At 35.5% G+C, this 16,423-nt stretch overlaps 1 protein-coding gene across 1 annotated transcript; it reads right to left on the bottom strand.

Moving 5' to 3' along the window:
- Nucleotides 1-15,037: 15,037 nt before the first annotated feature.
- Nucleotides 15,038-15,706, bottom strand: LOC118735496 (cadherin-86C-like). Its single transcript, XM_036465295.1, has one exon. It carries the CDS (start codon nt 15,674-15,676, stop codon nt 15,038-15,040), a length of 639 nt encoding a protein of 212 aa, XP_036321188.1. The 5' UTR covers nt 15,677-15,706.
- Nucleotides 15,707-16,423: the final 717 nt, after the last annotated feature.

The raw sequence follows: 16,423 nt of genomic DNA, 5'->3' as shown, positions 1-16,423 counted from the left end.
TTTTTATACCCGAGCGCACTTGTGCACAAGGGTATTATAACTTTGTTCACATAACGGTTGTTTGTAACAGGCAAAACGAATCGAGATAGATATAGACAAATGTATACATAAATGATCAGGATGAAAAGAGAAATCGATTAAGCGGTGACTGTCTGTCCGTCCGTCCGTCCGTCCGTCCGTCCGTCCGTCCGTCCGTCCGTCTGTCCGTCTGTGCACACGATAACTCGAGTAAAAATTGAGATATCTTAACGAAACTTGGTATGTGCACTTCTTTCGGGCGTAGGACGGATGGTATTGAAAATGGGAAAAATCGGACAATAACCACGCCTACCTCCCATATAACGGTAATTTTCAGAAATACAAAAACTGCGATATTTTAGTAACTACTGAAGATAATTCACTCAAAATTGATATTTATAATAAATTTTAGACGAAAAATAAGAATATTAACATTTTTTTTGAAAATGGGCGTAGCCACGCCCACTTATGGTTACATGTGTATATCTTGGTAACCGCTGCATCAATTTATTCCAAACTTTGCGCAGTTGTTGGCCTTAATACAGCATACTAAATGGCCGAAAATTTAAAAAATCGGACAATAACCACGACCCCTTCCCATATAACGGTAATTTCCAGAAATACGAAAACTGCGATAGTTTCGTAACTAATGAAGATAATTCACTCAAAATTGATATTTATAATAAATTCTAGACGAAAAATAAGAATATTAACATTTTTCTGAAAATGGGCGTAGCCACGCCCACTTATGGTTACATGTGTATATCTTGGTAACCGCTGCATCAATTTATTCCAAACTTTGCACAGTTGTTGGCCTTGATACAGCATACTAAATGGCCGAAAATTTTAAAAATTGGACAATAACCACGCCCACTTCCCATATAACGGTAATTTTCAGAAATACGAATACTGCGATATTTTAGTAACTACTGAAGATTATTCACTCAAAATTGATATTTACAATAAGTTTTAGACGAAAAATAAGAATATTATACATTTTTGGAAAATGGGCGTAGCCACGCCCAGTTATGTTTACATGTGTATATCTTGGTAACCGCTGCACCAATTTCTTCCAAACTTGGCACAGTTGTTAACCTTGGTATAACATACGAAATGGCCGAAAATTTTTAAAATAGGACAATAATCCCATATAACGGTAATTTAGAGAAATACGAAATCTTCGATAAATCAGTAATTATTGAAGCTAATTTATTCAAAATTGATGCTTGCAACAATTCGTTACCAAGAAATACGTTTAGGATACAATTTTGAAAAATGGGCGTGGCACCGCCCACTTATGATCACATATATGTATCTCGGTAACCGTTCAACCAATTTGTACCAAACTCGGTGTGGTTATTGTACTTGCCACATAGAAGCAAAACGTTGAAACTTATTGAAATCGAACTAAAATTACGGCCGCTTTTCATATAACAGTAAATTTCAGATATGCTTGAAACTTCAATATTTCGAAATTTAAGGACGCTAATTTACTCAAAATGGATACACCTCGGTTTACCATGTAGCGGTAGCTTTCGGAAAGGTGAAAAACATATATTTAATACTTGCGCCGGGTATTTAATGTTCGGCTCCGCCCGAACTTAGACTTTTTTACTTGTTTACTTGTAAGTTTTCGCAGGTAAAATTTTTCCAGAGAAAGTGGCAGATTTCAGTGATTTTTGCGCTCTCGATTTCCCCCACTTTCAAGATTTTAGGTACGAGAGCACTGCTATTAACTTGTTTATTTCTATAAAAGGAAATATTTTTGTAAAACTTTCATTCCGTTAAATGCAACGATTTTTTTGATTGATTGATTTAAAAATTTTTGGATTACTAGCACTTAGATAATAGTATAACTTTTATGCTTTTGTGGATTACCTTGGCGTTTTGGTGGCCTTTTCAAAGAATTGATTTGCACTTATGTTTTCCACCTTCAACACGCCATGTTTTATATCATGATTTTTAAACAGAAAATATAAAAACATATGTATATGTAACTATGTATGTATGGTCTTCTAAATGTTGGTACTTTCTCGGCTTATTTAGTACACTTTTTTGGCCATTTGGTACAAAACTAAAAAACTCATTTATCATCCCTGATGTGAAACGTTTATTATTGTTGCGTTTATGTTGTTCTTGCTGTAATATGCTCAAAGCTTCAAAATCGGGATTGCGTCCGCTCTCTGCACAGTGGGCCGCTAGGGCAGTTTTTTGTATGTTAATGGAGGCGCTACATTTTATATCCGATCGGTGTCCTAATATTCTTGTTCTAAGTTTGTTCTTTGTTCCTACATACTCTTTCTCACATTTGTTATTTTTATCACCAGCACATGGAATCCTGTATATAATATTGTTTCTGTCCATAGTTGTCTCTTTGCTCTTCATATTTCTAAAAAACATGCCAGTTGTATAGGCGGGTTTGTGTGCTATTCTAATATTTTCTTTGTCATATATGTCTGAAGCTTTTAATCTTTCTGAGAAACCTTGTGTGTAAACAACCGATTTGTACGGTATTGCTGTTTTTCTCCACTTTTCGTATTATTACTTGATTTATGTGTTTTTATCGTCTTGTGTATCAGTCCAGTTGGGAAATCATTGCTTTTTAGTATGTTTATTATCCATTTTTTGTTTTCCGTGTGAAACACCACGTCACTTGTGTTTTATACTCTATCGATAAAGTTTTTTGCCGTATTTATTACCATGTTCTCGGGTGTTTCGATTTAAAATTTATCATGCGTCCTGAAGATGTGTGCTTCTGATACCAGTGAAGTTTTATTTTGTTATCAATTTGCATACCAAAGAATCCAGAAAAGGTAATTTGTTGTCTGCTTCTAACTCCATCGTAAATTTGATGTCCTTATGATATGAGTTTAGTGTATCCATTGTTTTTTCCAGTTCGTCCTCCTTAACTATGGCAAACACATCATCTACGTATTTACTAAGTAATCTCGTGTTTGTCACTTTGGTCAAAATTTCTTCCATAATAATGTTGGCTACTATCGTTGATACTGGAGATCCCATCGGAAGTCCTTTTAATTGTGTATAAATTGTTTCTTCATACCTAAAATATCTGTTTTATGAGATACAAAAGGTCAGTATTTTCATAAAAAGTTTTTTTGGTATATCCGTGTGTTCCTTAATGTCATTCCACTTTGTCTGTATAGTCTGTATAGCCAAATCCGTTGGTATACTTGGAAATAGTGACACCACATCAAACGAAACAAGACGTTCATCATCACATATATAGGAGTCATTAACCTTGTCTTTAAATTCTATTGCACTCTTTACATTAAATATGGATTCTGCTGTCAGGTTTTTTAAAATATTAGTCAAGTATTTACATAAATTGTAGGACGGGGAATTGATCATTGAACAAATAGGCCTTAAGGCCATGTTGTCTTTATAGACTTTTGGCAAACCATAGATGCGAGGCAGGAGAGCTGTGTGTGTGGTCATCTTGTATTTTTCTTTCTTATTTATAAGACCTAATTTTTAGTTTGTAAACGTTGCGTCGGATCTTGACGTAGGATTCTATAAGTTTTTAAATCCCCCAATAAATTGTCCATTCTCGACTTCTAGTCTTTTTTCTCCATTGCAACCGTTACATTACCCTTGTCTGCATTCAAAATAATTATGTCTTTGTTTTAGCTAAGAAATTTTTTTGTCCGCTCCGCTGTATCATTTATAGCCAGATCTGTTTTATTCCCTTTATGCCTTGTTAAAGTATCTTTTATAAGTAATGATAATTTTGTTCTCGCAGATTCCTGCTTCTCTTTGTTTTTTACGCTCTGTACTAATTTTTCTCCATCCGCTATACATTTGAAGAGGGGAAATGTACTTTTAGATATTGGTAGAGCGAACTTTGGACCTTTACCGAACAGCGCTTCAACATCCGGCGGGAGTTCCTTGTTTGTTTTATTCACCAACCAATGATTGTTGTTGTTGTGTTTTTGTATCACTTTTATGTTTCGTTCACTTCTCAATTGCTCAAACTTTGATTCTTGCGTGTTTCTCCAATGTCTTGTTCGTGTGATTGTAAGGTGTTGTTCGCTCTCGAAGAACACTGTGACGCCCTCCTTCTGCATTCTTTGGCTTAATTTTGTCTTTGTACGCGTTAGTTGTTTATCTTTTTCGCTTAGAATGTCTGTTAGAAATGCTCCACATAATTAACACACCACCAAACAAGAGACTAAACTACAAAACGGACACAGAAAACTGCGCCCATATATACAGGCACCTGCTTGACACTTGTAATATTAGTTATAAACTGCACAACAAACGAGACGGACGTCGTGGAGCTAAAATTTAATTAATGTATGTATGTATTTATGTATGGTTTTGATGTGTTAGCTTTTTCTTGTATGTTAATAAAAAACTTGTGTAATTGTTGTAGCCCCTGAAGGCGATCTCCGGAGGAGATTGAAATATATTGGGAAATAATGTATTTGAATGTGTTTTAATACCATTAACACCCTGACCTCAAGCCGGCATTAAAAGGGATTATTTGACAAAATTCCTTATATTTCAAACAACTTTGAAAGGATTTTTAAAAAATTTACATCGTTGTAAAAGTGATTTCTTCGAATATGCATACTTGTATACTTCGAATACAAAAATTATATAAAAAAACACAATTTAAATGAAAAAATACCTTTTTTTATAAAAAAAAATTTAATTGAAACAAAAAAAATTACTAACCGATTTTTAAAAAATTGGCATCGTTGTAAACCTGAATTAAATCCCCTTTCTTCTGATATGCATATTTGTATACTTCTTGCATAAAAATTAAAAAAAAAAAAATATTTTAAGAAAAAAAAACCTTTTTTTATAAAACAAAATGTTAAAAAAAATACTAACCAATTTGTAAAGGCAATTCAACTCCTTTCTTTTGATATGCATATTTGTATACTTCGTATTAAAAAATTTAAGAAAAACCACATTTAAAGGAAAAAATAACTTCTTATAAAAAAATTATTTGTGACAAAAAAAATACAAACCGATTTTAAACCATTGGTACTGTTGCAAAGGCGATTAAATCCCCTTTCTTCTAATATGCATATTTGTATACTTCGTATATAAAAATTTTAGAAAAAACACTTAAGAGGAAAAAATACCAATTTTTTCTTATAAAAATATTTTAAACTAAAAAATTTCTAATTAGAAATACAATTGAATACTTTATTTAAATAAAACAGAAAATTATGTTTAATTTTTATATATAACCAGTTATGTAAAAAAATCAAAAGCCATGGTGTTTTTATATTTTTATATGTCTTAGACTTCTGTTACATATACTTTTGCTTTATTTTTAACAGGCCTGTAGGTAAACAAGAACGATTTAAGGCTTAAAACATTGTGTGTTGGTGTTGCTTGATTTTTCCGACAGGGTGGTAAGATGATTTATTTTGGAACGAATTTCCGTTATCCCTTGTCAAGTTTGGTTTGCAGACAAACCGGTTTCGGCATTGTGCCATCTTCAGTGTCATTTTTCGTTCTGTCTGGTTCGAGTTTTTGTCCTTACTTTATGTTCATTTATCTTAGGTAATGTGATTTTCGTCGATGCTTAATTATTAGAAATGCCATGGTGTCCTTTTTTATTTCAGAAGCAGGTAATAGGTTAGTAGGTTCGCTGTCTCGTAACAACGTAGGACGGATACTACGGAACACCACAAATCGAGAAGATCCATTGTAAAAAGCGCTCTTTTGGCTTTTCGATAATAATTACATAACCCGTCAGGATGGTTTTTATGTTTAGGTTTAATTAGCGCATTTTAAGATTACAAAGTATATATTATATTAACAAAAATTATATTAAAAGAAATACTGGTTGAAATTAATAGATGACGCGAACGTCCGTACACCGCCAAATCACATCGAACACTCCCCCTTTTGATACTGACGTTATTTCAAACATTGACGTTGCTAGGCGGTGTTGCCAGATTCGCTTACAATTGGATAAACAAGTAGTGTATAAACTCACTTGCAAATGCCAGCATAGTTATATAGGTCAAACAGGACGGAACATAAAAACAAGATTTCGCGAACATATAAGGGACTATAACAAAAAGACACAGAAACCGAGTGCAATACCAGAGTCAAATTTTGCTAACCACATGTTTAACAACAAATGTTCACCAACGCAAATAAGAAAGTCAGCGAAACTACTGCATGTACAACATAAAGGCCGACGACTAAACGTACTAGAAAATATGGAAATATACAAACTAAAAACCTTCGACGGGAAAATAATAAACGAACAAACAAATACCGCATCGGATGTTATATTCGAACCCTTAAAATTAATTTACGAGAAAAAGAAAAATGACAACAAAACAACAGGCATGGACTCTCCGAACACACCACAAAGTACCACCAGGACAAAAATCACCGACTTTTACCTACCTACAGGCAAAAACTATACAGAGACAACATAACGGATGTTAATATCGAGACAGCGAACCTACCAACCTATTACCTGCTTCTGAAATAAAAAAGGACACCATGGCATTTCTAATAATTAATCATCGACGAAAATCACATTACCTAAGATAAATGAACATAAATTAAGGACAAAAACTCGAACCAGACAGTACGAAAAATGACACTGAAGATGGCACAATGACGAAACCGGTTTGTCTGCAAACCAAACTTGACAAGGGATGACGGCAATTCGTAGATCAGCTTAATACGTTATTAATTATTTATTTTATTTAAATACGGTATTTAATTGTATTACTAATTAGTAATTTTTTTGTATTTTTTTTTTTATAAGAAAAAATTGGTATTTTTTCCTTTTTAAGTGTTTTTTTCTAAAATTTTTATATAGGAAGTGTGCAAGTATTAGAAGAAAAAGGGTTTAACTGACTTAACAACGATGCCAATATTTTAAAAATTGGTGAGTATTTTTTTTTTTAATATTTTTCGATAAAAAAAGTTATTTTTTCTTTTAAGTGTTTTTGTCAAATTTTTATTCACGAAGTGTATAAATATGCACTTCGGAAGAAAGGGGGTTTAGTCACCTTTACAGCGATATGGTTTTTTTTAAAATCGGTTAGTATTTTTTTTGTTTAAAATATTTTTTTTTTACAAAAAAGGTTATTTTTTCCTTTAAATGTGCTTTTTCTCAAATTTTTATATACGGAGTATACAAATTTTCATATTACAAGAAAGGGGGTTAAATCACCTTTACAACGATATGAATCTTTTAAAAATCAGTTCAAAAGTTTCTGAAATATTAAGTTTTTAATTATTCGAAGATTTGAACTTTGACCCGTTATAACACCTGTAATATAGGTTTTCGCTGAAAAAGTTATATACCATATAAATAAGAGCAAAATGCGGACTACGTCTGTATTTTTGCTTTTTACATGCAATAATTAAAAATAATTTTTTACCAAAGGTCCAAATTCGAATTTCGAAGGCCCATATCAAGATTTCGGAGGCTAACTTCGAAAAACGGAGAAATTACCTTTTCACTTATGACTCAATCTCTTAAAAAAGTTGGTTGGGTCCAATACCCAGCCCAGTGCTGTACAGTGTAATTAGTATAATCATTGTTAATATTCAGCAGGTTAATATTGCAGTCACCCATAATAATTGAGGTTTTGTACCTTAAAACTTCCCTTTCGAAGGCGTTTATGAAGGAGTCAACGTCCGAAGGACAGTTTTAATAAACACAGCTTATACAAATCCGAGGCTTTTTTGGTCTTTTCATTGGCAATATTTTTTACGTGGCGGGTCCCAAACCCAGCGCACAACCATTGCTGGGGTGGATGGTATTTAACCGGATACACATTTGTATATATCCCAATCCCTTCGCACCGCTGCGGAAGAGGTTGTTGGTTACTACAAACCGCGCAGAAACAACTGATGCGACGAAGAGTGCCACGCGGCTGCTGCAGAAAAATACGCAGCATACAAAGCTATCAGCCAATGGCGACACGCGCGACAATTGAGCGTTACCGGGAGAAAAGGAGGGAAGAGAGACGCCTTTTCAAGAGAAAGAAAAGAGAGGCAGAAAGGCGTGAGTGCGAAGAGCTTGAGATGCTGGCAGACAGGAACGGTATACCGGCTGAGCTGTTCAAAGCCGGTGGCGAAGAGTTGGTGGGGCGTATGTACCAGCTTTTAAGCAGAATTTGGTCTGATGAATACATGCCCGAAGAATGGAATCTCAGTAAACTTTGCCCAATCCACAAGAAGGGAGATCCCGCCGTTTGCGCCAATTATCGCGGAATAAGCCTTCTTAATATTGCATACAAGGTCCTGTCGACGATACTGTGTGAAAGACTGAAGCCGTTCACGAGCCAGCTGATTGGACCTTATCAGTGTGGCTTCAGACCTGGTAAGTCCACCATTGACCAGATTTTCACAGCACGTAAAATCCTGGAGAAGACACTAGATAAGCAAATCGACACACACCATCTTTTTGTTGACTTTAAAGCTGCTTTTGATAGCACGAAGAGGAGCTGCCTGTACGACACCATGTCCAAATTTGGGATCCCCGCAAAACTAATACGGCTATGTAGATTGACGTTTAGCACAACCTTCAGCTCCGTCCAAATTGGGAAGGACCTCTCCGCGCCGTTTGAGACCAAACGAGGTTTTAGACAAGGCGATTCACTCTCGTGCGACTTTTTCAATCTGATGCTGGAAAGCGTAATAAGAGCTGCCAATCTGAATCGCAGCGGCACCATATATAGCAAAAGAACGATGCTGCTGGCGTATGCAGATGATATCGATATCGTAGGTCTGAAACAAAGGGACGTAACCGCAGCATTTTCCAGTTTAGAAAAAGAAGCTAAAGAGGTTGGTCTATCGGTGAACGAGGGAAAGACAAAGTACCTCCTGGCAACATATAAAGAGTCCACGCGCTACGGGACATACGTAACTGTTGGCAGATATAACTTTGAAGTAGTGAAGGACTTTGTCTACCTAGGATCCAGCATAAACACCACCAACAACGTCAGCCTGGAGATCAAGCGAAGAATAACTCTTGCCAACAGGTGCTACTTTGGGCTCGATAGGCAATTGAAAAGCAGAGCCCTCTCTCGACGAACGAAACTCACGCTCTACAAATCTATCCATCATGCCCGTCCTTGTATATGGCGCAGAATCTTGGACGATGTCGAACAAAGATGAGAAGGCTTTGGGGGCTTTCGAGAGAACTATTCTACGCAAAATCTGCGGCCCTGTTTTCGTGGATGGCGGATATCGGAGAAGATGGAATGAGGAACTGTATGAGCTTTTTAACGACATGGACATAGTTAAGCGCATAAAAATACAGCGATTGCGTTGGCTTGGACATGTTGTACGCATGGATGACGACTCTCCGGTGAAAAGATCCTTCGACTCCGCACCCATGGGTGGACAACGAAAGCAAGGGCGCCCACGAACGCATTGGAAGGACCAAGTGCAGAAGGACCTGTCTGGGCTCGGGATAACCAACTGGCTCAAATTCGCGCAGGAGAGAAGCAATTGGAAAAGCTTTTTGGTCTCGGCCCAAACCGACAAACGGTTGTAGTGCCAAATAAGAAGAAGAAGCTTATACAAATCCCGGTTTTTATCAATTTGACTGTTAAAAAACTACGTTTTTCGAATTAAACAGCTAGAGACAGATAGAACTGTCGAGCTTATGCACTCATGCACAAATATTAAACATCCACCCGCCCTGTTTGACTCTCGATTGGCAATGTAAGCATTGTAATTAGGTAGATTATAATACATATTTTCGTTTTATTGATCCATATTTCACTTAAAGCTATTACATGTATAAGTTTTTTACTTCTATTATTCCCTTCAACTAAATTAGTGAGATCACTCTACTTATTTCTTAAGCTCTGTATGTTAAGGTACAAAATATTGAGATGCTGTCCCTCCTTTTCGAAAAATAATTTATTGCATTTATACTCTACATTCGGTACTAACGATTCGCAACATTCTTCTATACTTTCTGGCATTTTCTATTGCATTTTTACTTAATTATTTTGAATATTTATGGATTTAGTGTAATAATTATTTAATTTTCTTAAGATCTTCTAATGTTTCAATGTGTATGATGGTCGCGCGTTCATCTGTCCTGATTAAAACTTTGCCATCTTTTACCCAGACGAATTGGAAGTATTTGCATTTGGCTTCCTCTTTAGTTTTGCTCAACAGGTCGCTCAGCTCTTTCTCCAATAGGTGATGAAAGCTGATATTTTTTTGCTCTCATCTCTGTTTCGGGAAGAATTTTGCTCATATCTATTACCTTATTTGCTTTTCTAAATTTCATAGCTTTTGTTTTAAAGTCTTCGTTACTCATTTTCCCAATGACCGGAAAAGTTTTATATCCCTTGTTTTCATTTTGGTAGACTTCAATTAAATCCTTTCTATCGAATCTACTGGCTGTCCTAATTTTATTATTACATTTTTAAGTTCATTCTTTTAAATTTTCGGTAAGTTTGTTATTATTAAGTTTTTTTTGTTTTTTTGTTTTAGCACTGTCACTTCGCGATGGATTTTTGACATGTTCGATTTGATATTTGAGTTTTGAGCTTTAAGCTACGAAAGCTCCTTTTTTATTTTCTTGTTTTCCTCTGTCAGTCTCGTTATTTCGTTTCTCAGTTCCTCAAAGCTATCACTAATGTATTTTTGAGAGTCATGTATTTTGTTGATTGCTTTTTCTTGCGTTTTGAATTGCTTTTGCATTTTGTCAAATATAGTTGTTAGATTTGAGCTTTCCACTTCTTCATCACTGGTTTCACTTTGCATTAGCTCTTTGTGATTTTGCCTTTTATGAGTACGTGTTTTGGGTGCCATAATAATTTTGAGTCTCAGTATTATATAGTATTTTTTTTTTGTTACTTATTTACGATGATATTTCTATATTTGATCACTCTTCGCACTCTTATTTGCTCAAAATGCAGAGAAAAGCCTTAAGACTCGAAAGGCAAAATTTTAAGCATTTGATGCCAACTTTTAATAGCAACATTAATCAGTTTTCACGAACGAAGTTATTTTGCTTCCGCACAGTTACACAGTATTTTTAACATATCGTTAGCTAGCAAAGACTGCTCTCGAAATTTCGCCTGGATATAACCACAAACTTAATTTTTTGACATTCAATTAAGTGTGTTCAAGCATAACCAATCGCACTTTGTTGGAACTTCTGTGTGGAAGGTTTTTCGCTTAAAGAAATCAAAATTTTTATTGCTGCCAAAAAATTAAGAAATCTAAGACGTCACGCTTTACAATTCCATACAGTTCTCTGTACAATGTATTTCACTAAACTACTAAACGGCTGCCCCGATTTGGTTCATATTTGGAAATTAAGCCAGCACCTTGAAAATAATATTCCGACCAAAAATTTACCAGGTATGTAGCTCGGGATATTCCTAAAATTCTTATACAGACTAAAACGTAAAACCCCAATATATCTCTAAAACTAATTACGCTGCGGAACTGAAGCTTTGCACTAGGGTTGCCAGACGTACTGCTTTTGGGAGTACACGTAGTCCTTTTTATTGCAATGTACTCCCTTGTACTCCCAAAAAAAATATATGGAAATGTACTCCTTTATTAGTTTTGTACTTCTTTTGTTCTACTTTTTCCAGCTATTAATATTTTATCATATACAGGGTGTAAAATAATAACTGTCGCACAGTTTTTTTTGTTTTTAATAAAAGGGACCTTTATAGATTTTGCGAAAATTTTATTAATTCGTTTTTAAATTTTGACCTTCATTTGGGTTTACCAGCGGGTTTGGGAGAAAAACGCAAGCGGCACGCAAGTCTTCATCGGTTACTTTATTACATATCTTCTGTAAATATAGGCTAATTTCCCTCATTTGAGTCCTTTATACTCCATCTTTTGTCCAACATAAGGCCTCCTTCTCAGCAATCGAAAAGACTCCGAACCGGTGACTAGGAGGGCATTCATACGACCAACCCTATACATTTTTTTTTTCTCTTTTTTTTTATACAAAGTCTAAGAAAAAGTACACCTATAAAAGACGTGAGTGCCGCGTGAACTTATCTCCCAAAGCTGGCAAATGCAAATAAGGATTAAAATTTTAAAACTAATTAATAAAATTAATGTAAAGTATTTACAAAGTTAACAAAAAAATACTCCTTTTCGCAACATCTATAAAGGACCCTTTTATTTTTCAAAAAACCTGTGCGACAGTTATTATCTTACGCCCTGTACTTTGCCATTCATATTGTGGCAAACACTACTTAGTAAGCAAAGTTAAGTGTAATAGTGAAAAGGTGCAGGCATGGTCGTAGCAAGGTAGGTGCAGAGCGCTCGGGTATAAAAATCAGAAAAATATTTAATTAATTATAAGGCTTAAATTCAAAAACTGGCCATATATTCAGAAAAAGTTTGGTATTCTTTTGTAGGATTTAGTTAGGAAAAATTTCCTATAGAGCGGTCATTGAAGAGGTGGTGAGCGAAGGGGTCCCTAGAAAAATCGCCAAATATCACAATTGGGTGCCACGCCCACTCTCCCTTTGATCAACATCTCTTTAACGACCGCCCTTATTGGAAAGCCAGTCCATTTAGTTATTTATTTTTAACATTTATTGTTGCTTTTAAAAAGATTTCTAAAATATCTTTGTTTATTTGTACCTAATTAATGGTAATTTGTAACAATAAATTGCACAAAAAATTAAAAAAATGTACTCCTTTTTTAAGTCTTGTACTGCTTTTTTTCTACCGAAAATATAAATGTACTCCTTTCTCCGTTTCAAAATCTGGCAACCCTACTTAGTACTGATGCACATATTGCAATTGCATTGCATTATATAGCTTATATTTGCAACTGCTTACGCTAACGTCCTGAAATTCGACACAGCTGCATATGTTAACAATACCGTACCAATGGCGAAAAGTGGTAGTTATTGGAAGGGTTGCATCGATATGCATTTACGTAAACGCGCAAGTATCATTCGATTGGGAACCATTTTCTCCTAGATTTCTAAATCCCATTGATCTATTGTAACTTTGTTTTTAGTTTTTAGTAAAAGGTAAAATTTATGTGAACATTTTGAAGAAATTTTTTTAAATTTTGCACAAAGAATGGAGCTTTTGATTTTCCGAGTTTCGTTTCATTGTTCAAAAACCACTGACTAGAGTTCCGTTAGATTGTCGCAGATTGTCTTACATATGTATATGGCCCTATTACATGCTGCTAGAAAACTCGCTAAGTGGTGCTGGAGTAGAGTTATTTATAAAAATCGAACAATTAACCGATTTCGTTCAAATTTTAAATGTGAACTATGTACCTGTATGATGAAGAATGCTTTTGATAAAAATTGACCCGATAAGTGCCGCTGGAGTCGAGGTTGAAATTCATAACACGTATTCATTTTATCGTAAGCAATGGTTTTTCAGCACCTGGGTTCAAACCCTGGTCAAAGCAACTTCGCAAAAAATATAGAAAAAAAGTTTTTTCTCAACAGCGGTCGTCCCTCGGGAGGCAATGGCAAACCTCCGAGTGCATTTCTGCCATGAAAAACAGCTTCTTATAAAACAGCTTATATGACAACATCAAGGCGCACGACTCAAATCGGAGGAGAAGCTCGGCCAAACACTAACATATGTGTAAGCGCCAATCTATTATTATTATTAATGGTTTTGCAGATAATGGTCCCAATGGATGGCGCTGCAGCCGAAATGTATAGAAACCCCGTGCGGTTGGTCTGCTTTGGCCCTATGTTTAGGTTATACGAATTTAGTTTTCAGATGTCTAAATGAAGGATGGGGTTAAGTTTGTCTGACGCCTTCATGCACGATCATGCTATATGGCATCTAACTAGACATCAGTTCATAAATATTACCACGGATTGTAAAAATGGCGAATTAACAAGGAAAGATCACCGTAGGAATATCATTGCTTCAATTGAAAGATATTCAAGAGATCACACGACTCATTCAGCCAATGTACCGGAAAACTTTTCATCCTATGGGACAGCGAGGATTCTTGGCCCTCCTATAACAGAAAACGCACTTCTGTGCTCTTGAGTTTCCTTATAATAACTTTTATTGGCATACGCATCGCACCAATGTTGTAGTTGAAAGATCATAGAAAGAAACATATGTGTAAGCGCCAATCTATTATTATTATTATTATTAATGGTTTTGCAGAAAATGGTCCCAATGGATGGCGCTGCAGCCGAAATGTATAGAAACTCCATGCGGTTGGTCTGCTTTGGCCCTATGTTTAAATTATACGAATTTAGTTTTCAGATGTCTAAATGAAGGATGGGGTTAAGTTTGTCTGACGCCCTCATGCGCGACCATCCTATCTGGCATCTGCCTAGAAATCAGTTCATAAATATTACCACTGATTGTAAAAGTGGCGAATTAACAAGGAAGGATCACCGTAGGAATATCAATTGCTTCAATTGAAAGATATTCAAGAGGTTACACGACTCATTTAGCCAATGTACCGGAAAACTTTTCACCTGTGGGACAGCGAGGATTCTTGGCCCTCCTATAACAGAAAACGCACTTCTGTGCTCTTGAGTTTCCTTATAATAACATACGCATCGCACCAATGTTGTAGTTGAAAGATTAGATTAGAAAAAGATTACGCATGCTTGGCAGAGATCTCACAGGTGGAAATAAGACCATCGGTAAAGCTCATGACACCGAAAGGGATTGGTATTCCATATGGTATCACAGAGTTACTATTATTTGCCAATGTGTGAGGAGGATACTGCGCTTTGGTGGTTTCAACTTAAACCAAAAATTTTGACTTTGCAGACTATTTTTGCTTTTAAACCCTTTGGCATTGGCCAAAGCAAAAGTTCTAATTAAATAAGCGCCGCGAAGTAAGTGGGCATTGGCTGGTAATAATAATAATAAAATCGTGAATTCGTAAAAACTTTTACTTGATTTTACTGGAAATGAGTAAACAAACACAACTATTGTTATATTCTATGATCTTTTATTTATTTTAATTTTTTGAATTTTTCAAAGCGTTTTGTAATCAAAGAAGAAGAAAATAAATTAAATTACTATTACTACTAGAAATAAATCAAATTACTAATACTACTATTAGCCTTACCTCTGGAATCATTATAATACCCGGTTTATGTGGGAATATGAGATCGTGTGGTGTTGTAAAATTGGTAGCAGTAATCGAACACAACTGGCTGGCCGTACCACCCTTGGTGTCCTTAACTGATACCTGGAAGTCGTAGTAGCGTCCCGGTTCCAAACGTTGTTGTAACACTACATTTGCTTGGCAAACGGAATTATATTTTGTACACGGAAGGGATTCAATTCTAACGGTAGACGATGCTGCATCGTCTATAAGTTCAAACGCCAGTGGATAGTCAAACTCCTCGTCTGTGCCACGTAATCGATATATTACAGAGCCAACTTGCGCATCCGCCGGCACCAAAACGAGCCGCATACGTGTTGAAGGATCAAACTTTGGATCTACACAATGAACAATGTGTAATGGGCATATGATGCCGATTAGTACACTAAGTGCCCATATTTGAGACGCCGTTGTTTTGTTTTGCACAAAGATTGAAAAGGAGCACGAAGATGGTTTGAATGTTTTTTTCTTCTTTGGTGATAAAGCCATACCTCGTATGCATGAATTGCGTCTTTTAGGGATGCGGTAATTCGGTTTATGGTTTCTGCGGGCAATTCTGTTGACAATCATCACCGTAAAACTAACCCATATCTTTCCGATTTACTGAAAAAAGAGTAAACATTATTTAATTATCTATTTAAATCAACATGTGCAATTTATTGGCATATTAACATTTACTTCCACTTACAACTATAGTCCATTCTAAGAATAAAAAATAATAATGATATATTGGCGCTTACAGATATGTTAGTGTTTGGCATTGTTAGAGTCATTCCATATGAAAACGTCTGAAAATACAAAAAATCGTCGCGGACCCATTTTAGATTTTGCAAAAACTTTGAAGGCTTCTTCTTTTGTGTGCCAAAGAAGAGAATTTACGCAAAATTAAATTTTTAAAAACGCCCGTTTCCGCCTGTCCGAATCAAAAGTTTTAAAAATCGAAATTTGTACGCTTTCACAAATTTAGCTCTAAAATGTTTCCTTTTTAAGATACGTACCCACTTCAGGCGGCATTTTGAAGGGAAAAGATGACAGTTTTAATGCAATAAGTGGATACCTCCGAATAATGGCAGTGTATTAAAAAAAAACCTGGTTTTTACCTTGTGAATTTTAATCGACTCTAGCGTTTTGACTGTTTAGAGTAAGCAGCTTATGTTACTCAGGAATTAGGTGTGCGTATCATAGACGAAATACCGATACTAGCCGACTCTACCAGCTCACTCTTTATAAAATAAACATTTGCTTGATTTGCGTAATTTGTATAATTCGCAATATTAAGGCTGCGAAATGAATACGAAACTTATGGAATATATAGCT

This window comes from Rhagoletis pomonella, unplaced genomic scaffold (assembly GCF_013731165.1).
Source record: "Rhagoletis pomonella isolate Grant_MI unplaced genomic scaffold, Rhpom_1.0 Rhpom_scaffold_00001, whole genome shotgun sequence".
NCBI classification, from domain to species: Eukaryota; Metazoa; Arthropoda; class Insecta; order Diptera; family Tephritidae; genus Rhagoletis; species Rhagoletis pomonella.
The sequence above is the reverse complement of the archived record's forward strand: the minus strand, read 5'-3'. Positions and strand labels throughout refer to the sequence as shown.

Coding starts and splice junctions, on each gene's coding strand:
- LOC118735496 (XM_036465295.1), bottom strand. CDS start 15,676: ATGATTGTCAACAGAATTGCCCGCAGAAACCATAAACCGAATTACCGC.